The 25,846-nt window shown below is 54.3% G+C and overlaps 2 protein-coding genes across 6 annotated transcripts in view; one reads left to right on the forward strand and one right to left on the reverse strand.

Moving 5' to 3' along the window:
* Positions 1–780: 780 nt before the first annotated feature.
* PPP1R7 (protein phosphatase 1 regulatory subunit 7) lies at positions 781–21,403 on the reverse strand. 4 transcript variants are annotated; one of them, XM_029225776.1, is made up of 11 exons: positions 21,315–21,383; positions 18,900–18,961; positions 18,333–18,473; positions 15,048–15,103; positions 14,292–14,357; positions 13,572–13,702; positions 12,982–13,144; positions 11,414–11,530; positions 10,456–10,560; positions 7,123–7,209; positions 781–1,094 (listed from the first exon to the last, which is right to left on the reverse strand). In XM_029225776.1, the coding sequence occupies exons 2-11, from the start codon at positions 18,907–18,909 to the stop codon at positions 918–920; spliced, it is 1,053 nt and encodes a 350-aa protein (XP_029081609.1). In that variant the 5' UTR covers positions 18,910–18,961; positions 21,315–21,383; the 3' UTR covers positions 781–917. The 4 variants fall into 4 exon arrangements, with proteins under 4 accessions (XP_029081609.1, XP_029081608.1, XP_029081607.1 ...); XM_029225775.1 differs by lacking the exon at positions 18,900–18,961 and having other exon boundaries at positions 18,345–18,473; positions 21,315–21,389; XM_029225774.1 differs by lacking the exon at positions 18,900–18,961 and having other exon boundaries at positions 21,315–21,376.
* A 920-nt stretch (positions 21,404–22,323) lies between these two features.
* Positions 22,324–25,846, forward strand: part of PASK (PAS domain containing serine/threonine kinase) — a 38,460-nt gene continuing 34,937 nt past the window's right edge. For both annotated transcript variants that reach the window (XM_029224453.1, XM_029224454.1), the window contains exon 1: positions 22,324–22,385. The gene's annotated coding sequence lies outside the window, so the exon portion shown is untranslated. The remainder of the gene's footprint in view (positions 22,386–25,846) is intronic.

Raw genomic sequence — 25,846 nt, forward strand, 5'->3', positions numbered from 1 at the left:
TTTTAACAAATTTAAACTTGAACTGACGCAGCCACGTGTGGCACGAGGGGGCCCACACTGGACAGTGCAGCTTGAGTCTTGGAAGAAGGAGGAACCCTAGGGACCCTGAGATTTGGTCCTCATTCTGCAGAAGGGAAAATCCAGGGCCCCAAGAGATGACAAGGTCCTTGTAGCATTCAGGGTGTGTGTCAATGTAAGCTTTGTAAAGAACAAGCCAACACAACGGTGGGGTAAGAAGGGAAGCAGTACTCGAGCAGCCACGAGGGCAGCTCTCTAGAGACAGTCCTCGCAGAGGCTCAGGTGGGCTCAGACCCACCAGCACACAGCGCAGTGTGCGCGGGAGGCGGCCCCTACTGCCCCGAGGGCTGCGGGGGACCAACGGGCGTGCCCGGAAGGCAGCCAGCAAGGCCTGGCGGGCGGCCACTGCTCTTTAAGAGAGCGCTGGGGGTCATGGCACACAGGGCTGAGTCATCCTTTGCCTGCAGGTTTGTTTTTTAATATATAAAATAAAAAAAAAAAAATTGGCATCAACTGGTGTAGGAGGCTATGAAGCTCTGGGCTGACAGGCCAGAGGGCCCCTGGACGGCCCGGACGCCCCCCGGGCATGCGCTCCCAGACCTGCCATTTCACCCTCTCAGGCGGGCCGTGACCTCCCTCTGAGAGGAGGAAACAGAGACGGGTCGCGAGCAGCACCACGGGTGGCGCGGGGCTGTGGGCCACTAACTCGGAATGCGTACCGGCCGGAGGTGACAGCACTGGTGTCCAGGTGGCGAGCGGCACCGCACACGGCAGCTTTCACTCAGTGCCTTTTTATTGCCATTGGGTTTGTGACCGTTGTTGATAGAGCGATCATTTAGGAGCAACGGGTGGACTAAAAACCGTGGCTGGGAGGCTCTTGGAAGAGAGGGGCCGGGAGCTTAGAACCTGACGAAGGTGGCATCGATCTGCCGCACGGTGGGGAGGGCCAGCATGATCTTCCGCCGGTACTGGGGGTCCTTCTGCAGGGGGTTCCGCTCCAGGTACACCGTCTCCAGGCTCTTGGCGCCCTTGAGCTCGTCCAGGTCACTCCAGCAGTCCAGGAGGTTGTCGTTCATCTGGGGGAACACGTGCACATCGGAGAAGCCTTAGGGTGCTACAGCCCCGCACCGCGCCCCCCTTCAGAAAACGACAGCCCTGCCCCGCCCCCTTCAGGTCACACCAATCCGGCCCCCCAGCCTCCCCACGTGGGCCATGAGGCCCCCACTCAAAAGAGGGGTGACCAGCACCTCACGGGGCCTTCCATCCATCACGGCACATCCTGGCCGGGCCGCGTCCCATATGGGATGAACCTGGACACGGTGCCACGACAGGGGCAAATCCATGTTCAGTTCAGCAGAGGGGAGACGGAGCAACCCCACCCCACCCCACCCCACCCCGTCTCCAGGCAAAGTGCTGCAGCCGGTTCGGCTGTATTTCCTACAAACCATCCTCGGCCATTGTCCCCAAGGCCTGACTGCGCTCTGATGACAACACGGACAACAGACCAGAGGTCGCTCGCCGGACACTCAGGGCACGAGGGGCCTTGATGGCGTGCACCCCCGGGACACCCACCGCCCGCCTCTGTGGCGGAAATGCTGCACCACGGCTGATCCCGTCCAGGATGCGCCACGTCAGGAGGACGGGCTCAGAGCAGGTCAGGAGGCCCCGTCCCGGCTCTGCTGAGGCCTGCGGGGCTGGGGTTGGTGGGTGGGGAGACCTCTCACTTTTCAAACCACCATCAAGGTGAGGGCACGTAGAGCCTCTGGGTTGGAGCACCCGTCACCCAGCTTGGTCCACACCTGTCGCGTGGATGTCATGGCCCTTCTGCTGGGGCTCCAAGAGACCAGTCTTCAGTTTCCGAAGAATACGGCAGACGGCCAAGTGAACACAAACTAGAGAACTGCCTCTGTGAACGTGAGACGTGCCCTGGATGGCTGGAGTGAAGGGCGAGGGCAGGGGGCTCAGGCGGCCCCCGTGGGGACATCACCGTCATGGCTCCCGGCTGTGCTGCGCCAGCAAACGCTCAGTAACCGGCTCCCAGGAAAGCTGAAGAGCCCTGACGTGTCGTGTCTGCCAGCTTCTGTGGCTGACCTCATGCTGACCATAGCACTGGGAAGAGAGGCGCATGGCAGAGGCTCCAGCGTGTCGCCGCCCGTGAGCTGACAGCTGACAGGGCTGGGTGTGCAGGGTGGGCGGGGAAGCTGCCCTGAGTGCATGCCCCGCACCTGCTGCCCTCACCCCCTGGCTCCGGCCACACCCAGTTCTAGAAATCACGCTTCAAGAGACACCAGGCCCAGGGCCCGCCATGCACATGGTGGTGGGAAGGGCAGACCTGTTCCCTCAGAACCTGCGAGGGCAGAAGCGGGGTGGCCGAGGTCACACGGCAGCAGCCCCACTCAGAGAAGGTATGACATCTGTCCATGTGTGGGAGGTGAAGAAGCCGAGGCCCTTGACCGTCCCATCCACTGCCACTTGGTGGGGACACTGCAGAGGGTTCGAGCACTGACCAGGCACTGGATTAAGTCTCTTGAGAGAAGGGCCCAGTTTTGCCCCAGCACCAGGGTCTCCAGGGAGGGAGAGGATGACTGCCACGCTGCAGAGCGGCTGTGTGGTGGGGGTCTTCGGGGGGGGAAGGTGAGAGCAGCCTGGAGGTGGGAGTGATGACCAAGAGACCGCAAGCCACCTCCAGGTCCAGGGCTACGTTCACAAACGGTGACTGAAAACCTAGGCTTGGTTTCTTAGGACGACTTCCTTGAATACAGATCACATTTTCCTATTGTACACCTAGTGATTTTGGATTGAACGCTGGACATCGGGGCTAAGACGGTGTAGAGACGGCCACAGGCTCGGTTCCACACTTCTTCAGGGCAGGTCTCCAGGAGGTCAGGCCCCTCTGACCTGGTGGGAAGCAAGCTCCGAGCGCAGCCTCCTCTGGACACACCGCTGCAGCCTGCTTCTAGGCTTTATTAGGGGGGGCCTGGAGGGCGTCGTAGCTGAGCCTGTGGCACTTACCCCTAAGGCCTGGCCCGTTTGGTGTCTAGCTGGATGTCAAGGGTGCTGGTGAGACCCCCACCTGGGCAGGGCTGGAGCTCCATCGTCCCCCAGCTCTGCTCTCCTCCGGCAGAGCTAGTGGGTGAGCTGCGAGAGGGGTGGTCTCGTGCCCAGGCTGCCCACCGCTCAGCCACAGCCTGGCAGGCGACCCCACGTGGACTTCCGGGGCCCTCCTCTGCACAGCTATGCCTTCTCTCCAACACCTTGTCCTGAAGAGTCCAGCTGCCATGAACTTTGACCTCTGCTTCTTCAGCTCCACAGAACTGCAGTGTTCCGCTTAGGAAGCTGGTCCTAGGCAGAGCAGGGCAGCCCGGGGCTCACTGTGCCATCCCCGTCCTCAGGGCCTGCGGCCTGCTGCTGCCTGCTGTGCGCTGCCCGAACGGAGCAGCCTCGGGCCTTGGGGTCGGTTCATGGTGGGAGGGCTACTCTGGCACCATTCCACTGTCACAGCCAGGCTTGTCTTTAATAACTCACTGCACATTATGAATCTCCCAGAGATTCTCCTAGATTCTCCCAGAGGGTATACAATGCAGGGCTTCTCAGACTCGCCTATTTAAGGAACGCTATTTTCACAGAACTTCACGTGGGCCTAGTGTGCCACGTGCTTTGGGAAAGCCAGATTTCCAAAACCCAGAGGCCGGCCTTGTGGAGGGCCCGAAGCCTGCTTCTGAGCACGGAGTCACGGGGACCCGGAACTCAGAGCAGGACTCAAGGTGCCTCCACCGCAAAGGGAGAAGAGCTGTCCCAGGATAAAGCCTTAAGCAGTACTCTGTTAAGCGTTAGTCTACGACACTCCTCTTGTACAACATGAGCTGCCCATGTGGCCAACGCAAAGTGTGCAAAATCAGAACCAGAGGGAAGCAATATCCCCCGTGGCGGTGGCTGCAGCTGCTCGGTTACCAGAAAGAGGCCGCTGCAGTGGAGAGTCACAAAAAAGACACGCATGCCTTAAGCACTTTTACCTTGCAACGTGCAAACAGTACATTCATTTAATAAAAGTAGCAATGTTACATCGCTTAGGAGAAGTAAGGTCTTTTTGCAGCAGAATCTACTTAGAAACCGTCTCCCACTCCGCTGGCGGCTGACGCTCCGGCAGGGCCGCCATCTCCTCCTCGTCTTTCTCAACAGAGTTGTTTGTGGCTGACACACACTGTGTGCTTCCTGTGTCACACGTCACGGCATTTCCACTGCCACCGTCCTGTTAGTCCCCGGTGGTGCGCTTACTGTCTTTATAAACCCCAGGTCTTATAGTTGAGGGTATTCCACAGTACAGCCAGCCACAGGGCAGTTTTCTCTAGGATTTAGTGAATGTGGACCTGGGAGTTTTACTCACCACCAATGGCACATTGTAAAGGATGTCTTTGACACAGGTAACTTTCAGAGATTCTTTTCTTTTTTAAATACATTTATTTATTTTTGGCTGCGTTGGGTCTTCGTTGCTGCGCTGGGGCTTTCTCTAGTTGTGGCGAGCAGGGGCTACTCTTTGTTGTGGTGTGCGGGCTTCTCATTGCGGTGGCTTCTCTTGTTGTGGAGCATGGGCTCTAGGTGCATGGGCTTCAAGTAGTTGTGGCGCGTGGGCTCAGTAGTTGTGGCTCATGGGCTCTAGATCTAGCATAGGCTCAGTAGTTGTGGCGCATGGGCTTAGGTGCTCCGTGGCATGTGGCATCTTCCCGGACCAGGGCTTGAACCCGTTTCCCCTGCATTGGCTGGCGGATTCTTAACCACTGTGCCATAGGGGAAGTCCCCGGAGATTCTTATCTTTGTATTTTTCCAAAATGGAACTCAAAACCATTCACCTGTATTGTCTCCACAGAAATTCCAGGATCTCTGGAAGCCTCATTGAGGGAAAAAAAAAAAAAAAGGCCTTTATGTCTCTTTTTTCAAGTTCTGCACAACTGAGATGTAAAGGAGCAAGATGTGATGTGGAGTGTGACCTTCCAGGTACGCCCGTCTTCTTAAAGAGTCTCCCAGAAGGTGCAATTTTTAGTTTTTTCCATCTAGAATGTTTCCCACTTCCTCCTCTCATTTTTTTTCTGTTATATGAAGTCGACCTTTAAAGACACCCAGCTACTTGTCGTGTAGAAGGACCCTTGTTCTGGATTCAGCCGCCTGCTTCCCGTGGTGTCACCTAGCTCGTTCTCCCGGACCCTCTACTTCCTGACAACTGGGAAGTTAGGTCTACATTCTTGGTTACATCACACTAAACATTCCTGGTGAGCACACTTCATACATGAAGCACATCGGGGGACACAAGGCATGAGGCTGTCCCACTACCGGGGATAAGTCTGATCCTGTGGACACACTGGTGGCGCCCAGATGACTCTGGGGAACGCGTCTCCCCTTTGCAATCAGCAAACTCTCGGCGGGGCGACACTTGGCACATGTGCGAACACCCTGCTCGTCCACGGTTTTAGAGTCTGGTGATGATCCTGCCTGAATCCCAGACTGGAATTCTGCTACAGAACATCACCCTGGCTGACATTCCCCAGCAGACTATCTCGTGGTTTTCAAGACCCAAACTTCATAGGATGTATGCATTTCCCATCACAATGGTTTTTGGTGGCTAATGTTTATATAGAAAATTTACATTTACTTCCCCTCAAATTCAATAACATTTTAAACAAAACTGAGGTGTGGGAGAATTCCCAAGATACATTTCTCACACAACAGAATCACTTCAACAGAGGGGACGCGTGCCTTGTATGTTGCTGGCATCAAAGAAGGTGTCTGTTACTTCACACAAAGCTGGGGTTCAGGAGAAAGCAAGGGGGAGCCCCTAGGAGACAAGCCAGTCTTTTCATCACCCCGTCACGGGGGTGGAATCCTGTTTTCTGCTGCATTCTGTCGGCTGGAAGTGAGTCACTAAGGTCAACACACACTCACGGGGAGGGGTTACACACGGCGTGAACATCAGCACCTTGCGGGGGGTGGGGACACACCTAGTGCTGTCTCCCTGCTGGGCGCCCTGGGTGCTGGCCTAGCCCCAGCCTCCATCTCTGGACCCCTCTTCTGGTTGTGCGGTTTCTCTGTGTGGTTCCCTGGCCTCTTCGGAGCCAAATCCCTTCACTCCAATGCAACCGGCTTAACACTAGCCACACCTGTCTCCGGGGGTGGGCTGTACACCAGACCCCCGGCTCACGGTGGCTCGCTCGGCTCCCCCAGCCTCTCAAAGGCTGGTTCCGGTCTTCCCAGACTTGCTGGCATCACGTGCTGACAACGCCCAAGACTCAGTGCTACCGCTAAGGGGCAAGGGACATGCTCACAGCAGGCCACCTGTACTCTAGGGAAACCGGGACGATCTTTTAAGATGAGGAAAGGAAAGCACACAGGACACAAGCAGGGTCAGTAGGATGGCTAGACAAGGAAGAAGCACGCCTTAGACGCAGCACGAATCTTGGATCAGACTGAGCGCATCCGGACGACGCTCACTTTGCAGACGGCAGTCACCGGGTGGAGCGTGTGGTGGCTCCTGCAGGCGTGCTTCGGGAGGACGTGCTTCGGGAGGACACCCGTGTGGAACCCTGACACTGAGGACTTCAGCTTGGGGGTCATCCTGCCACCCCCTCAGAGGAGTCTCAAGACATCTTATGCCCTGTTTCTCTCTTCCTCTGGGCTCGGTGGCACTGCTCCCGAGACAACACTGTCACCATGAGGCAAACACAAGGCACATTCTGGGACGACTGACAGCAGAAGCCCATGCGACACCTCCTTCCGTGGTGCCGGTACACCCCTGTGCTGGGTGCACTGGCCCCTTGGCTGGGTCTGGAAGCCCTTCAGTCATGTGGCAATCCTCGGGTCTAACCGTACACTGTGCAGGGCTCCTCACACTTTCATGTGAACCGCAATCACCCAGAATCTTCTAAAATGCCCATTTTGGTTTGGTCTACATCTGGGGCGTGGCGGGGCCCGAGATCCCGCGTGGGTGCCAAAGTCCTACAGCCCTGCCCACAGTCCCATTCCACGCCACAGCCTCCAGGGCTGGAGTAAACGGTATTTCACTCGGCAGGACCAGTGCAGCTGAAGTGTCATCAACCCCTTGTGTATTAAACTTACCCAGAATTCCTGCAGCTCTGTTAGATGGCTGATATTTTCAATCTTTTTGATTCTATTTGACGCAATGTCCAACATCGTGAGTTTGTTCTAAAATAAGGAAATAAAATTTTTCCTGGATTACCTCAGATCAACAACGAGCGCGCGACCATGCACACAGCGTTGGGCGCTGAGCTTAGAGCCATGAGGCGAGCTGCCCTCTCAGGACGGGAGTGCGCTAGCAGGGGGACAGCACTGCCCACCTCCTGCAGCCTCCCCACCCACCCCCAGACCAGGCCGAAGACACAGAATCCTCACGACTGCCTCACTGCGCTCTCACCATTGGGGTCTGGAACTAGTTCCTTCAGATTCCAAGCCCCAGGCTCCCAGATCCTGGCCCACAAGGACCCCAGCGATGCGCCTGGTCCCGGGAAGGGCAGCTAACACGAGGCCGGGGCTCTGAAGAGGGGTAACAGTATCTATTTAGTGCTCAACCCAAGGAAACATGCAATTCCAGCTGATCCTTAGAACAGCGTGTCCTTCTTCTTTTAGGGCTGAGGAACCTGGGGCTTGGCGGGGGTGAAGGGGCCCTCCTTCCAGCACAGGAGGAAGGGCGGAGAGGAACGCCTGGGCACTGAGGGACAGCGGGTGGCCACTGGCCTGGAATTTACAGCTGATGGGAGAGAAGAAAGAGGGGGCTCAGCCCCACTGGGGACAGTGTCCGGGGCTCGCCCACTGCGGGGCAGGCATCGCACTGTCTCGTGGAGACAACGCTGTGCTCGACCCTCTATTCCAGAAATGTCCAGCAGACGCCTACTTCCCAGCACACATCAGCTAAGCCCGAGGAATTTTTTTTTAAAGTTCACAGAGTTTCAAGATTTCACACAATAAGATTGTAGTGAAAACGAAGCCTTTAAAAGCCTGCACTGCTTCCTGAAGTATGTTTAACCACACCAATTGGCAAGTTTTTCTAAAATCAAAAGGGAAACATTACAAGTTGGTTGACAGCCCCCGACAGTACATTCTCTTCCTCTCTGCTCGTTTCTGATTGCGGGTTGCCTTCTTACATTTTCTACTGTGTTCCTGGGATTCTGACTCCAAATACCAAGTTTTAAGGGAAAGTTAAAAAAAAACTCTCAATAAAATAAAAACAAAGCCCACAAACACACACACGAGGGGGCAGCCAGAAGCCCTGCCAACCCAGAAGCGCTCCGGCCCTGGCCTCTGACTCCTTGAGGGCCGGGCACAGTGTCCTGCACTGTCTGGGCACAGACGTGGGTGACGAGCCCTTCCACTGGCTTCTGTTGGGCTCCTGGTGTCCGCTCAGATAGCTGGGTGACTACAGGGGGCTAGGAGGCGCCTGCCTGCGGGGCTCGGCGACCTTCAGAGCAAACAGGGACTCAGGAGAACTCTGCAGAAGGGGGCCACCGTGGGCAGCAGGGCGGGGCCAGGGCAGGCCCGCTGCCCCCTGCTCTGCGGTGCTGGGCGGCGTGGGATGTGTCAGCGCAGGAACCGGCCAAGCTAAAGCATGTGCGGCCCGCGGCAGGATGTGACCCTTGTGCAGCCCTAGCACAAGAGCTCAGCACCAGGGGCGCCCGGCTGCCAGAACTGGCCCCAAACGTCCAGGAACAAGGATTCCGTCATGCGCTCAATACTACCTCGTGTTTTCCTGGGGAGCTGGACAGTGTTTTGAAAGCTCATTCAAAAGCAAACCAGTAAGAATTGCTTTAAAAAAAAAAAGGAAGGGGACAGGGTGGGGAGAGCACACACAGGAGAGATTATCCCGCTAGACCCACAGGAAGACGACCCAGCACACAGAGGGGCAAACAGACGCAGCAGTGGGGGAGGACTCAGCCGTGGTGTCAAGACGGTGGATCTGCCATTTGGGAAAAGGATACTTACTGCCTGATCTCACACCACAAAGGTAAATGTCAGATAAATTAAGAGATAAAGCTTAGAAGAAAGTATAGGTGAACAAAGATCTCAGAGGAAAGCCTGTCTCATTTGATTACAAGAATCTTACAATGATTACCTTTAAAGCCACAACTGCTATTTTTCTGTTTTGTTGCAGAGGCCCCAGAAGGGTGCGGTGCTGACCCCAGACCGAGGCGCAGCGCTCCTACTGGGACAGTCCTAAGCTCTTGCCCCGTCCTGTGCGCCTGGGACCCCGCTGCTCTTTTGGGCCATACCGCTGCCACGCCCTCTCCTGCGTGGACCCTCCGCTGACCGTGGGGACCGGCGGGGGAGGCCAAGGAGCAGAGGGGGCACCGCCCGGCTCCAATCGCACGGTCTCCGCACGGCCGCACCTCTCAGCTTAGCCTCAGGGTCCCATTCTGCACCGGCCGACTGTGCACCCAGTTTACACACCAGCTCTGTAAACTCTCAGCTTGATTGGAAGGCAGGCAAAGGCGACCAGACTCACAGTAGGCAAATTCTAGCTTTTCTAAAATTTTGTACGTAGATGTCGGTGAAATGAAATTCAGAACGTGGATTTCCCCTGAAAACATTACTAATGGTGGCTAGGCCCAGGGGCTGAGGCGCAAAGCCCAAAGGAGACTTGACGAAGATTGAAACGCTGTGTTTACAACAACAGAAGTGACCAATCTGGTTACACTTGCTGACAAGTCAACAAAACAGGAAAAAAAAACCCAGTAAAATTGAAAGAGTAAAAGTAGTTTATTTGTCTTGAATACTGCACTGAGGAAAAGCAGGTTTGCCTGCAGGCAGCTGAGGGGCGCAGGGGCTTCCTGGGGGCTCAGGGCCAGCGCTACCCCTCCCTGCCCAGCGCCCCTAAGGCTGTCCTGCGCTGGGCGGGCGGGAGGGAGCGAGACTGTGCAGGATCTGGGCCGGGGGGGCGCTGCTGGCCCCGCGGGCTGGGTAGTGGGGCCCGGAGCGGGAAGAGGGGGTGGCTGCTGCGCCCACTAGCCCTCCGTGGGACAGGGACACCTAGGAGCAGCCGGGGTTTACTTTTTTCTTAACTTTAATTTATTTTTGGCCGTGCCCCGCGGCATGTGGGATCTTAGTTCCCCGAGTAGGGACTGAACCTGCGTCCCCTGCACAGGAAGCGCAGAGTCCTAACCACTGGACGGCCGGGGGAGTCCCTGGGGTTTACTTTTCAAAAATCTTCCCCAACGCCTACAGGGCCATGCAGTGAATCTATCCCCGCGACACACAGCTCAGCTCAGTGCCCGCTCAGGGCTGAGCAGATACCGCCTGCGTCTGTGTTTCCCAGCGTGAGGAGGGACAGACCTCCAGAGGCAGCGAGTCCCCTCGAGAGCCACCCGGAGGCTGGTGTGTGCTGCCTGCCCGTCGGGCACCCCATGACCCCACTGCCCCACAGGCGGCCGGCGGGCTTACGTTGTTGTCCAGGCCCTCGATGACCTCGATGCCGTTGTGGCTGAGATAGAGCTCCCGTAGGTTCACCAGGCTCTGCAGGCCCTCGATCTTGGTCAGCCGGTTGCCCTGCAAGAGGGAGAGTCAGAGCAGCAAGGACGCGCGAAGCTGCGTGGCTTGTGGGAAGTGGGGTTGCTTACCGTGGGTGCCTGATGGCGGGGCATCCGGATACAGCTGCAAGAATGGGACTCACACACACAGAAAAGGAAGACCGAAATCTTGGGTCTGCTGTACTGGGCTAAAGCTCACACGCGGGGTTAAAGGCTTGTATGCAAAGCACTCACTTTTCATCTACTTGGGGAAGGTCTACCTCAATTAATTTAGTAATTCAAAAATGTCAGAATCACAGAATATTTTAAAATAAAATCAGTTCTCATTTCTTTCAGCATCTACTATAACTCAAGTTAAAGCCTAACGCCCTCTTCTTAAAGAAGTCTGCGGAACGTCTGCTTTCCAAAAGGCACCTGTGGTTTTAGGGGACCTGCCACGCTGAGGTCCTGTCCTCAGAGCACCCCGCCACATCCTGCCTCAAGGGCCTGGTGCCACTTGCCTGCTTCTGACAAAAAGGAACAGGAGCTGAGGCGCAGCCACGTGCTTCCCAACCCCCGAGCCAGGCCGCATGCCCTCCGCATGGACGCGGGAGGGCCGCTCCCACCGTGGAGCCCAGCACTGTAGGTTTTGGAAAGAGCTCCACCTTCTGAAGAGACCCTCTGGCTAAAAACCAGCTCGAAATTTTACTAGGAAAAGGAGCGTGATGCTTAGAGAATGAAACTGTGGTCCAGCATGCGTCACGCACGACTAAGGTCAGTGAAGTATAATGTCTCAGTCGCTCCCTGCCAGTGAAACAGAGAGCCCATCAAAGCCCGGGCCCTGGGCCTGCAGGACGGGGGCGGCAGGGGCGGGGGGGTAGGGCGGTCAGTACCTGCATGCTGAGGACTGTCAGGTTGGTGAGTGCGTCCAGGTTCTGAAGCTTAGTGATCTTGTTTTTCCCCAAAAACAAACTCTCCAGGCTGGTTAACGTGTCAATATTTTCAATTGCCTGTGAAAATCAGGACAGGGCAGCGCTTAGCTACCCGGGGAAGAGAAAGATCTCTGGGCAAGGAGAGAGAGCCTCCCGGGGCGTCGGGCAGGTGCTTCTCCACTCTGGAAAATTTCCCATGCAACCTCACGTGAAAGCGCAACATGAGAACACAGAAAAGGTGGGGGTGGGAGCGAGGCGTCAAGGCCCCCCCTTACTTGGGCTCACTCCCGGACCTCGAGTTTCCACAGAGCCCTGGAGCTCTCGGGACTTCTCAGGTCCCTCCAGTCCTAAAATTCCGAGTTGCCACATTATTACGTGACTCTATGTAGGATTTGTTAAAATGCATTCCACAAGAGACAGAAGCTGGGAGCTCTGGCCTTGGGATGCCCTACGGGATTCCTAGAGCAGGTGCCCCCATTCCCTGACTCTCTGCCCCTCTTCCTGTTTCTGCCACCTGCTTCCTTGCTTCTCCTTGCTCCATGCCGGTGCTCCGCCATTCAGCTGGAGATGGATCTCCCGCAGCGCCTCGGGTAGCAGCCGGTTTAATCAACGCCCACTGACCAGGCCTCAGGCCGCCGCCTCCTCTGAGTTCACTGCTCTCCCAGAACAGGTTAGCTACTGGCTTCTTCAGCACTAAATGACCAGACTATGTGCACGGGAACACAGTGGGGCCTCAAGCGAGTGCAGACCGAGCATCTTGTCTGGCCCTTCACAGCGAGATGTGGCTGGGGGCAGTCTACGAGGATGAGGATCCAGAGGGAAGGCATCCTTAACTGCTATGGCCTGCATCAATTTGTGACGAGCCACCTTTCTCTTGGAAGATTCCATAGAGAAATACTCGATAAAATGCTGACATCTGGGCCACTGTCTAGTTTTAAGTGTGCTGCTTTGCTATTTTCAGCCGTATCACCACCATCGTCATGAGAGGCCCTTTGCCAGAACCACTCTCTTTGCTTTGCATCCTGTCCAGCTCATGAGGGCCAACCTGGGATGACCGTGTGCTACGAGCTTCCAAAAGTTGGACAGAGGGTCACTTGCGACACGGAGGGAGGGGAAGAAGTGCTCCGAAATCCCTGCCCCCAGCCGCTCAGCAGGGGAGGACAGGCCAGCCGAGTACCAGGCTGCGTGCTCCTTCCTACGGCCCTGGTGTGGGGCGAGGCACCAGCAAGCCAGCCCTCTGCTGCCTTGGGACACTTTCACTCTGCAGTACATTCAAAAGCAAAGTGTTTGGGGCTGATCAGCTCACCTCGGGCAGAACCTAATGGAATGGTTTGGTAAGAATTATGTCATGGTTTGAACGGGGAGCAAGTGAACTCTACGTGCAGAAGAAAGGCTAGACCGCTGCACCTGGGCACACACTCTTATTAATACTGACCTCCAGTCAGCACCTTTTCTTATGAAACATACAGCCGACCGCACACCCTGCACCCACACCGTCCAGGCCACGCAGCCGCCACGCTCGCACCTACCCGGATGCGGTTGGACCCCAGCTCCAGCATCTGCAGTTGACGTAAGCTGCTCATGTTCTCGATTTTATTGATTTTATTGTTGACCAAGAAGAGCTTTTTCAGTCGTGTCAACTTATCAATTCCTTCAATGTTTCTCAGTAGATTAAAAGAAATATCTAGAATCCTGGGAACAGGCAAAACATTTATTTTTTAACGAGCGTAGGTCACACAGAACTCAGAATGTAATTAACTTAGAGGCAGCATCCCGACCTGGGGGACCGTGCCTCACCCAGGGGCAGGCGCAGAATCTGTGGCTGCCCAAGAAGGCCCGGGAGAGCTGGGAGGCAGCCTACAGGTTCCCGATGCCTCTGGGCTCACAGGATGGTGTTGAGGGCAGAGACCATGTCCTCCCTGAAGAGACCAGCCAAAAGGCTCCACAGGTTTAATTTGCAGGCTGGGACTGTGGGCAAGCCAACGCACCCCTGGAGCCAGGTGCAGGGCAGGACCCTGGGGCAGAAGTGGCCTCCCTGGGTCTGAGAGCTGGGGCCCAGGGCTGGTTCTGGGGAGGCTGGACGGGCCCCTCCGTTGTCTCCCTGGGTCTCACGACTCACTCCAGCTCTGTCAGTCCCTCCAGGTTCTCAATCTTCTTGATTTGGTTGTCGTAAAGATCCAGCTCTCGAAGACTCTGTAGCTCCTCTAGATTCTCAATGCACTTAATTAAATTTTGACGGAGGCAGAGAGTCTAGGGGACAGAAAGAGGGCAGCTGACGTAGGCAACAGGGAGGCCAGGAGAAAGTGCCCGCTGTTACAGGACAGGTCTTCCGGGTGGGAGGATGTGGTTTTCCTTCCCGTTTTCTAGAAAGCTGCTGACCTTGGAAAGGATGGGCAGACACCCAAGGGAGGCTGGAGGCAAGCCCCATACCGAGCAGACCTACTTAGTGAGGGAGGCAGCGGGCAGCGGGGGTGCTGTGTCCCAGCAGAGGGAACTCTCAGCGGCTCAATTCTGAAAAACAGATTGGACTGAAGCGAGTTAAGGACTGCACAGGCTGGGGTGTGTGTGGCTGCAGGCGGGCTTCGACCTGAGGCACTGCAGGCGGCCACATGCCCGAGCCACCGCTTGAACCTGGGGCGAACCACCCAGCCTGCCGTCTGCCCTAGCAACCCTGCCAGGCTCAGGAGGAAAGGTGCCCGACGGCAGCTCCTGGTGCGGCCTGGCACCTTTGCAAGGACTGTCACTTGCACAGAACTGACTCTGTTCTGGGTTTATCTATGTCCTTCGGGCGGGACAGACTCTGGAGTGTCACCTCCCCTGCAAGGACGGAGTTCCTCACCTTCACTTTCTTCAGCACCTCGAAGCCTTGGATTTTTCCAATGCGGTAATGATTCAAATCAACGTCCTGAAACAAGACAAGACCTCGCTCAGCTGCAGGCAAGCGCCTGAAGACATGCTTCCGGGAATCGAAGCCACGAGGAGGCCGGGCAGTGGGTGGACGCGAGGGTGAGGGGAGAATGGGAGAAGCGCTATACGGAGTCTGCGCAGACAGGGGGCGGGGACTCAGAGGCGAGCTGCAAAACGCTCCTCGGTTCAGCTACCACGGGTAGCGGCTTGATGTAAAACTGACCCTCCAAGCGGGTGGGATGCGAAACCTACTCTCACCCCTTTGCCCCCTTAGCACAGAGCACAAGCCCATGCTTTGAGTCCCGTGTCCCCACCGACGGCCGGCTGTGGGCTCAGGGGAGGCCCCACGGGCCGCCTAGACACAGCGGCTGGCTCCACCCCTCCCAGGTCATTAATGTGCGGTGCTTCTCAGAGGCTGGGGATGGCAGGACCCCACCACATACAATGTAATCACCTGACCCATATAATCTGAGCCAAAGGCGTTTCATTTGGTTAAACAGAAATGGCAGGTCCATCACTGGTATTAAAAACAGTAAGAACACAGGGTCTCTGAGCCGACGGAGACAGGCTCAGACAACTCCTTCCAGGGAAATCACTCGCTAAGCTGGCACGCTCGTAAAAGATACCCTGACGGTCAGAGCGCTCTGTCACCGTGCCCCCCGAGGTTGGGTTGAGCAGGCAGCATTACCTCTGCATTTCTGTCCAGGTTAATGGTTTCCATATCCACAGGCAGCTCTTGTCCTTCTGAAACAACAAGAAGAAGAAAAGCCCATTCAGAGACCCCCGTCTCCAGGAGGGCGCAGACCCGGCGTCCGCGCAGAGCTGGGTCGGGCTGCCTGGGGCACAGAGCCAACTCGAAAGCAGAGGAGAAACCAGCAGGCAACACCCAGAGGGCATGGATGACGCAGCAGAGCTAACATCTGTCTGACAATGGTCACCCTTCAAGATCCTCAGTTTCCTGAACTCAGCAAACGCCTCCAAACTTCCATCTGTGCCGCACAACTTCCCAGGAAGGGAAATGCTGTCTGACGCTGTTGTCAGAAAAGCCGGGGGAGGGGGAACGGTGACCAAGCCTCAAGTGACCCCAGCCAGGGGCCAGGAAGCTGCCCACCGCCACCTCCTGGTGATGCCCGAAGCTGCGTAGCTGGTGGCAGCCTGCCTCCTGGTCTTTCCCTTCTTGTCTGTGACAAGAAAGCAGGTCATTTGAATATAGATCACGCCGTGGGCACATCAGATGTTCTAGGATGTGCCTTCTACTGCTTTGGAAAGTGGCCCAGCATCTACAAACACGTCTGTCTGCAAAGAGCGAAACAAAACGCTCAGCTCAACAGACAAGATTGAAGAGCCTCGCTGAGCAATTTCCATGCCCCTCTTGCCGGGCAGGACGAGGAGCCAGTCCACCCTGGAGAGCAGGCCTCCCGTCCGGGGGCCTGAGGAGGGCGGCTACCGCTCCCGCGCTGGGCTCTGGGCCTACTGCAGCACATCGTCTAAAAGGGTTAAATGCTCTCCCCAGCCTGCACGCATTAGGATCTGAATGAGGCCACACACTGTAACTAGAGGGCATTTCTATAAAGTCCCCGTTTGTTCTTGCAATTTGTTGTTGAAGAAACTGGGCCACCTGCCTTGGAGAGGCTCCTCCTCGGTGGCAGTGGCTCCTCCACGGTGACTGCTATCTGGCCTGTGCCCCCAGGGACCGCTGGTCACCACTACCGTTCAGCCTGCTTCCTTCAGCTGCCTCTCCCCGATGGCAACACTGCATATGCTCCTGCGGCTGAGCAGGCTCACAGCCCCAGCCTCATGCCCCCAGCGCCCCCCAGCACGGGGCAGCTCGCAGGCTGGACTGGAGGCCTCGGAGAGGCACGCCCGATGCAGGCCCAGCCTGACAAAGACGTCCTGGCGCCACACTGGCTGAATTCACCGCGCCGCCTTTTCCATAACCACCGACAATGGCTAGTTAAAAAAACATGTCGGGCTTCCCTGGTGGCGCAGTGGTTGAGAGTCCGCCTGCCGATGCAGGGGACACGGGTTCGTGCCCTGGTCCGGGAGGATCCCACATGCCGCGGAGCGGCTGGGCCCGTGAGCCATGGCCGTTGAGCCTGCACGTCCGGAGCCTGTGCTCCACAACAGGAGAGGCCACAACAGTGAGAGGCCCGCTTACCGCAAAAAAACAAACAAAAAAACATGTCATTTACTCTAGTTCAGCCATAGCTTTACAAGATGTCAACCAACCCAAAAATTAAATAAAAGGAGCTGGGCAAAACCAAGAGATATGCCCAAACGATCCCCCTACAAAAGACAGCACAGCCAACGGCCTGAATTCAGGAAGCTGCAACGAAAGACGCGCGCGACAACAAAGGCAGGGTGTCCAGGACACATGGTCACAAGGCTTAAAGGGTTCTGTTTGTAATACATCCAGCACAGGGCAGTGCTCAAAATGGCAGCTTAACCTTTGAAACAAAGTTACCAGCCATCTTTCCAAACCTATCCTGTATGTTTTAAGTTTTAAAACAACTTATAGAAAATAAGTGAATGGTACCAGTTGTCACGTTTGAATTTGTTTTACTTGAACTTAAGATCTAAGTAAGTACAGGTAGGAGCAAGTCCTGGTTTCTCTAAGGACCTATAAAAATGCACCTTCCTAGAGAACTTCTAACCAGCTAGTAGCCTGGAAGAAAGAACACCAGATCTAGACAAGTCGGGGTCCAGTCCAGGGGCTCCACTTTGTAGCCATGTACCCTTGGGCGAGTCACAGTGAGCCTGTGCTCACGAGCCAGGGGAGAGCCCATGACAGGGCTCTGTCAACATGTCAGGCATTCAGATGTGAGGGCAGGTGACACTCCCACCGCTTGGCCTTCCTGTGACTGAGTCAGCAACGAGAGCTTTCACCCATCACTCCCGTGTACGTATTCCACCCACATCACTTCCAGAATATCGACTCTGAAGTTCCAAAGTAATGTGACTGGTACTTTTGTGGTAATCTCCTTTTGCCTTAAAATTAGGTTGCCATAGTTACCAACCATCTTCACTGGCACAGAGCATGATGTTATTTTAAAAATTCGTTTTGTTTTAATTACCATAACGGTAATGCATGACTATTAAAACTTTAAATACCCATACACTGTGTATAAATCTAGAAAATGCAGAAGGTACAAGACCCTCTCAAACCTGCTGTTTAGAAAGACTGCCCCCCGGCCCCCCCGGGCCAAAAACAGTTTGACGTGTTTTCTCTCTTAAGTAAAACTACATACTATTATTCTATTATTATCATTTTAAAAATAAAGATAGGATTTTAACACGCATCCCATTTGTAAAGAATTTGCTCTTTTCACCTAATAATATATCTTGGACATCTTTATGTCTGTTTCTATGGTTTCTCTCACTCCTCTGAATGTAAACTGATTTTCTAAGCAAGCAAAGAAAACAAACAAAAAAGGCTCAGCTCATAGTTCGGGAGGGTGAAAACCCACCATCACAGGCGGAGCACTTACTTTCTCACCTCTAAATTCATTTCGTTGTTGTTAATCACTAAACCGACTTAGAAGTTGATCCTCAGGCCTAGAAGTTTGGTGGAGAGAACTCAGAAATGACTAAGAGAGAATCAGTTTATGTTCACAGTAGGAAAAGAGAGCACGCTCGTTAGCCGAACTGTTTATTTCAAATCGCACTTTCTGCACAGGTGGTTAATAAAACAATCTTCTGGTTCTGTTTCAGATGACACATTAGTATCAATATCATTAGTATTTGCCTTCAATGGAATTAGGAAAAAGTTCATCCTGCCTGCAAGTGCCGTAAGTGTGTAGCTGGCTCAGGGAGCACCTCAGAGGGCGCCCTACTCCCAGCGCCTACTCCCACCGCCCCTGGCCACCCACCGAGGGCCTCCAGAGTCAGCCAAACACCCGGGCGCCACCCGGGGGCCCATCGCATGCCACAGAGCCCCATCCTCCTCCCGCTTAATGAGTTTAAGGTTCTTAACTCGGCCTGGTACCTTCTGGGTCCTCTTCCCCCCGCTCCTCTCCATCCTTCAGGCTGTGCGCACTGAGCTCGGCCACCATTCCGCTGCTCTGCTTCTTCCCTCCTTCATCGCCCGACTCTTCCGATTCCACCCGCCTGTCAACTGAACCCACACACATCCATAAGAACTCACACCCATGTTAGGGGGCCCTTTGAGGAACATATAACAGATTGACATCCAGTTGGAAGTCAAAAAGACTTCAATCAAAAATGTTTGTTGAACTCAGTTCAACAAACATTTGAGTGTTTTCCATGGATGTCCCGGGTACCACCTGAGGCATCCAGTGGAGGGGGGAACTGTGGCAGATGGGAATGGGGCACAGCAGGGAGGCCACAGGGGTACAAAGGTGAGTGACATACTATTCCTGCCCTCAAGGAACTCGTGAAGAATTACCAGGTGTTCTGGAAGGCCTGGGTGGTTTGTGATTAAACGCCCTAGCGGTAACACACAGAGAAGCACCTCCTGTCTGGCTCCCTTTTGGCCTGGATGTCCACGTAGAGGGGACCATGTGACCCTCCCGCCACATACCTTCATCCATGCTCCACTATCCATTTGGCCAAGAAAACCAGCCCAGTTCACAGGCCCACGTTCTGAAAGAAATCAAGACTAACTCAAATCAGACTGTGGGCAGCGGGGAGCTCTAGAAAAAGGAGAAGACAGCCAGTAGTGCTAAATGCCCCACGAAGTCACTGATGCTGAATGTCAGGGCACCGTGACACCAGCGCAGTTTTGAAAGGCTGGTAAATAAATATTTTTTGAATTAGCAAATCAGGCAGTGATTAAATGTGGCAGACTGGTAAAAATTCTTTGGCAAGACTGTCAAATAATTTCCCTTTTTCCTAACTTTTTTTGCAACCTCTTTTGGAAATCTGTGGAAGACCTGGAGCACTAATGGATTACTTGGAATCATCAACCACACTGAAAGCATTCTCTTTTCTCCCACTACAGCTTATTTACAAAGGGGTATGCTCTTTGAGGGGAAGGCAGCTACTTCACCTTTGTATCTCCTGCTGGGCTTAGCAAAGCAGCACCCAGGAAAGGACTGCTGGATAAGTCCTGATGAAATCCACCTCTAAAACCTCCAAACCCATTCCTTCTTCCCTGCCCTGGCAACTGCCTTGGATCAGCTACTCATTACCTGTGGCCTCGGCTCCTGCCTGGCCTCCTAACTGGTCTCTCGGTGGCTTGTCTGGCTGTTTAATCTATTCTCCATTGCTAGAGAATCTGATCTTATTCTAAAATCCAAATCTGATCTTTGACTCCAAAAATTTCTGGAATGCCATTGACTCTTCCTGAGTTTGCATCCTGTCTCTACAGACGCAGCTTTGGCATGTGATTTTCTTTTCTAAGCCTCAGTCTCCTCACCTGTAGAAGGAGCTAGTATAGTACCTGCACCTCAGAGTTGCTGTCAGGCACAAAAACATGTGCATGACACGTACGCAGACATGTAATAAATCAGTTGTTACCAGGCACAGGTGGTCAAGGCTAAGGGACAGCAAGTTCTACTGGGCAATGGTCTGGTGCAGCGGAGCCCAGGGTGGGAGGGGCTTAGCTAATGAAGGGCAGCCAAAGTGAAACAGGGGCATGGGACAGCAGATCAGCACATAAGGTGACTATGTGGCACCGGGGACTATGGATTGGCTCAAGGTATCAGCAGTGGGCATGGGAGAGGTATCAAAGATTTGGAGATATTAAGGAAGCAGGGGCAGCAGAGCTTGTTGATTCATTGGATGGGTGGGAGCCGGAGAGAAGGAATTGCCTGGGTTTCCTACTTGCCATTTACCAAGACACAGAAACAGCTAAAGAGGAAGTGGGAATAGGTGGGAGGGTGGGAAGAAGGGGGATAAGAAGAGGCGTTTCCCTGCGTAAAAAGACCTAATGGTCTGAAAGTCCAAGACCCTTCATGTGCTTCTCCCCCCCACCAAGGCCCTCCACGACCTTCCCTGCCAGCCTCACCGGCACTCTCCCTCGTTCGGTACGACTGCGCCACTCTTGGCTTAACTCTCCTCCAAAGGTCACATTCCTTCACACCCCCCTGCCTTCGTGTGGCTTCCTTCACCTGAAACGACCTCAGCCCATCTCCAACCCGGCTGATTTATAGTTGTCTTGCACGATTCAGCTCAGAGCTGGCTTTGGTTGCGCAGCCATCACTCACAAACATGCCTGCTCTTCTTTCGCCTCCCCCGCTTCCCTAGCACTTGACACTGGAGACTGTGGCTGCTCTTCCGGAGCGCTCATGAGGCCAGCGGATCGAACAGTACAGGAGCACTCGAAGACAGGACTGGCTCTCCGATTGCGGTAAGCGTGTGTATGTAACTATATGCACACGTAACATGCATATACTTTTTTTCAACAAAGCGGAAGAGTTTGATTTAGTCTTTTTGGAACTATGATCGCTTTGAAAACAGGAAACCGTCGATTTTGTAACTCAGCTCTTGGCTCCTGGTCACCCCTTCCCCACGACCCATTCACTTTCGGGAGGACCCTTCTCCACCCCCGCCACGTTCACCAATGACCCGACTCGGGCGAGTCCCAGGGAGCCCCGCGCCTTGCTTCCTCGTCAGCTGCCCCGGGACTGGGGACTCGCGAGGCTGGCTGAGGAACTCGGTGCGAGGCTCCCACCAGCTGGCGGACGCCAGGGCTGTGGGACCACCGCGCCCTCAGTCCCCACCCACGCGCCCGGGTCGCCCCGCCGCTGGCCCCGACCCTAGGTTTGGCATCTCCCGGGCCGCCCGCGCCTTCCCGGCCGCTACCGCCTCAGCACGGGGTCCCGGGTCCAGGGCCACCCCCGCCCTGCCGGCTGGCAGATGTCAGGGGGTGCGCGCGGCGGGGTCCGAGCCGCGGCCGCAGGCGGGCCGCCCCGTTTCTCCCGGGCAAGGCCGGTACGGGTCGCCGCCCCCCACCCGCTGGGCCCTTCGGTCGCCACCCCGCGGGGCCGCTCACCCTCCATCATCTCCTGCGACTGTTGCTGTCCCGCGCCGCGCTCCGCCGCCATGTTGGCTACTCTTCCCCTTTCCGGTATCTATCGCCTCAGGCCCCTCAGCCAATGAGGGTTCCCAGCTCAGAGCTTTCCCAGCCAATGGAATCACATACGCTTGCGCGGCCCCAGAGCCTCATGGGAGTTGTAGTCCTTCCGCGAGGCCGAGCCCGCCCTCAGCCCCCGCGCCGCCAGCCACAACACCCGGCGGACAGGTAATTAGCGCACGGGAGGCTTTGAAGGCGAGGAGCGGGTTGAGGGCAGGGATAGTCGGGGCCGCACGCACGGAGCCGAGCCTGCAGGAGAGCGGAGAAGAGTCTGGGAGCCGCTCTGGGCTCGTGGGCTGGTAGCCAGACACGGCGGGGCGGGTCCCTGCGTGGGGCTGCAAAGTGCGGGCCAATCGAGCGCATCCCCGGCCCCTCCGGGCCTCAGCGTCTGCGTCTGCACAATGTGCCGACATTGTTCCGGCGTCGCCGCACGGACTGAGCCCGTGTGAAGGGGCCACTTCCAGTCAACGCTTAGCGTAGGGAGCCCGCGCTCGTTTCGGGCCCGGGGCCTGTCCGCTACCGGGTCCGCCCGAAGTGCCGGGAGAGCCGCTCGGGGCCCGGGACGCCGACCCGGCCACTGAGGGCGCCGCAGCCCCCGTTGGCCCCCGGCTCCGCGGGCATCGTGGGCCGTGAGGGAGCAGCCCTGCGCTCCCCGCCTTCAGGTCGAGGTCTCCGAGGGGCGAGCTCCGCGCTGCTCACCCTTCCTGAGACCAGAGAAAACGGCGTCCGCGGACCGTGCTGGTGGAGGCCCTGTCTCTTTTGGCTCCTCCGAGGCGCCTTAGACAGACTCCGGTGCGTCCCTAGCAACCGTTAGCGCGGGCGTCTCCTCCCGGGCTTGCTGCGTCCCCGCCCACAGGCGCTAGCGGTTGGCCCGTGAGTACTGTCAGTCGGCATCGGTCGCTCTGCCATTGGTCGGTGGGGCTAGAGGCGCGGATGGGCTCCCTCCCGGCGGGTGTTGGGAGGTCGGCGCGTGACTCTCTGCGGCCTCAGGTGAGCTACCAGCACAGGGGGAGCCGGACCGCGACCCCGCGCCGCCCGCGTGCCCTCCGTGCGGCGCGGCCGGGTGGTGGTCCGCTTGCCGCCCTGCGGCCGTTTGCCCCCGGCCGCGGCCGCGCCCGTCTCTCTGCGCGCCTCGGGGTCTTGGCCTCGGCCTGGACCCACCTGGCGCTCCGTCCTCGACCCTAGAGCGACTGTGTGTGCCTTGTCCCCCTACTGGAAGGGGGCCAGGAGGAGGCAGACCGCGTCTCGCTCTCGGCTCACGGTGCCCGGCACGTAGGAGCTTCTCAGTAGACGTTTGTGGGGGGAGCCATGGGCTGTAGCGCCATGTCCATGCTTCCTGACGTCCCCACTACACACCTGGGCTTTATCTTTAACCTCCTCACCAGTGTTTCTTTTTCTAGACAAGGGCCGTGGCCTTGGGATGCGGTTTTGATGACTTTTATCCCCTTACCTTCCACATCTCGCCCAGTAATCCTATATCAATTCTATGTCTAATTTCTCTTGTGGCTTCCCCTCTCCGTCTTTCTGGTGTTGCTTTAAGTTAAGACCTCATAATTTTTTGCCTGACTGTAACTCCCCCCTCCTCCCCCACTGGTCAGGTTACTTACAAGCATAGACCTCTAAATAAGATCCATACTGCTTGGGCCGGCATAGGAGGCCCTGGGAATCCCAACCAGCTTCTCCAGGCCCATCTCCACCGACTCTCCTGTGCGCTGAACTCCTCCCCAAGGGCTCTGTGGGAATCGTTCACTTACTGTGGTTCTGCCTGGGAGGCTTCTTTACTCTACCTTGCTGGGCTCAGCCCTGCTGGTGCCTCCTCCAGGATGCCTTTGAGGACCTTTCAGGTCTGAGAGGTGCCCTTTGCTTACACCCTCCCTCACAGCAGCCATCATCCTGGATACTCTGTAGGATTCCTTGATGCAAGAAACAGAGAGATAGTCTCAAAACGGGTCTGACGGTGAGTGAAGTTATTGGCCCCCAAGCCTAAAGTCCAGAGAAAGGCATGTTTTGTGGTAGGTTCATCCAGTGGTTCAAAATGACATCTTGCCATTTTCAGCTCTGCTTGCCACCGTGTTAGCTTCATCCTGAGGCTGGTTCTGCTCTCGGTTGTATAGCAGTGGTGGGAGCATTTGGAGCTATTTGCTTCCTAGCGTTTGTTCTAGTGGGAGAAAGTCGGTGGCCTCCAGAAGTTCACCCATAAGAGCAAGGAGTACTATTCCAGAAGCTCCCTGCAAACCTCTTCTGTTTGGTGGGGGGTGGGAAGTGTCACTTACACCTTCTGGAATCAAAACCAGCAACGGGAGTAGGATTGCTCTGAAGCACCATCAGGTGCTCTCTGGGTCCAGCTTCCCACATCTTCTGCTCAGAGTGGCTACAAAACAAAACAAAATAATATCCTCCCCCCCCCAAAAAAAGGAAACACACACACACAGCAAAAAAACAACACCTATTCTAAAAACCTAGTCCTGGATTAGGCCTGAGTCAAAACTGAACTTGTAAAAAAGGAAGAGATCTAAGGCTGTGTGAAGCTAGGGTCTGTGCTCTCAGGGGCCAGCCTGGGGCTGTGGCCTGAATGTGCTGTGCAATGCTGAACTAGCTCGGCAGACTGCGAACAGCACAGGAGGCACCAAGGGAAAACGGATTGTCTTTTCTGTGTCCACTTCTTAATTTATCAACTTTAGACACTATTTACTTCGCCCCAGGAAGGACAAAACATTTTGTTCCCTCCTCCTCTCTCCACATTTCCTTCCTTCCTCTCCCTGTTTCTTGTCAGTTTTATTATACAAAGTAAACTTTTGTAATATTTACAATGTATTCTGAAGAGTTTTATTACTTTCTTTTACAAAGTAAAGTTTTATAGCACTTACTGTGTAGTCTGAAGTCGTAATCAAGTCTTCTGGGCTTTGTCTATAGGCTGGTTATAGAAGTGGAAAACTGAAATATGATCATGTTGTTGTTAGTTATTGCAGAATAATTAGTGCATTGAGATGCTTAAAGAAGGGAATATCAACCTGTGACATTTAAATGTTGCTACTTGAAGGAGAGCAACACATTCTAATAAGTTTATTATTTCGCTTCTTTCTTGCTTCCTACTCACCATTTGGTTCATAGCCAGCTATTGCTTTTTAGGGTCCTGTGCAGGATATAAACATGCACATGTAAAACATCTCAATTTTCCAGTATATACTAGTTGATTCATTTGCAATATTAGTCACAAATCAAAACAGTAAAATGAACGTGTTTAAACTCACCACCCAAATTAGGAACTGGGAGACCCTGTGCCATTGTGCCCTCCCTCATTGCAGCTTGCTGCTGGACCCTCATAGGACATCTCCTGCCTGAAGTTTGGGTTTGTCACGTAACTGTGTACCCCTAAACAATATATTTAGATGAGGGGGGTATGATAGAAAGGGAATCCTATTGCCGATAGTCTTTCATAACTTGGTTTTTTTCACTTACATTGCTAACAGTTATCCTTGTGTGTATAGAATTTGTTTTCACTGCTATAATTCATAGCATGAATATACCAGAATTTTAAATCTATTTTCTAATTGCTAAATGTTTAGGTTTTTTCTTTTCTTTTTTCTTTTGCCGTTATGAACCATACAGCCCTGAACGTTCTTGAGTGTGACTTGCTACCTATGTGTAAGAATATCTATAGAATATAAATCTAAGAGTGGAAAGTACTGTCAGAGGAGAATGTTTGACTTAAATTGTTTTCTAAAGAGATTATATTAATTTGTTAGCCTTCCCATTGATCCACATCTTTATCAACATTTGGTATTAAAATTTTTAGGTTCTTAATTTTTGCTGATTTAGTAGGTGTAAAATTGTCATGATTATGCTAGTAAAGTTAAGCTTCTTATCATAGGTTTATAGGATTTTCTCTTGTGAAATTCTTGTTTCTATCTATTGCCCATTTTTCTTTTTCTTTTCCTTTTTTAAAATTGAAATATAGTTGGCATACAGTATTGGTTTCAGGTGTACAACATAGTGGTTTGACATTTATATACTTTAGGAAATGATCTCCACAATAAGTTTAGTAACCATCTGTCATCATACAAAATTATTACAATACTGTTGACTATATTCCCTACATTACATCCCTGTGACTTACTTATTGTATAACTGGGAGTTTGTACCTCTTAATCTCCCTCATCTATTTCACTAATCCCCCCAGCTACCTCCCTTCTGGCCGCCACCAGGTTTTTTCTCTGTACTTATGAGTCTTTCTGTTTTGTTTCTACATTTGTTTTGTTTTTTGTTTTTTAGAGCCACATATAAGTGAAATCATATGGTATTTGTCTTTCTCTGACTTATTTTGCTTAGCGTAATAACATCTAGATCCTTCCATGTTGTTGCAAATGGCAAGATTTCATTCTCTTTTTGACTGAGTAATATTCGATCATATGTGTGTATATATATATATATATATATATGTATGTCTATAT

Source organism: Monodon monoceros, unplaced genomic scaffold (assembly GCF_005190385.1).
Source record: "Monodon monoceros isolate NGI ecotype Baffin Bay Population unplaced genomic scaffold, NGI_Narwhal_1 Super_Scaffold_16, whole genome shotgun sequence".
NCBI lineage: Eukaryota > Metazoa > Chordata > Mammalia > Artiodactyla > Monodontidae > Monodon > Monodon monoceros.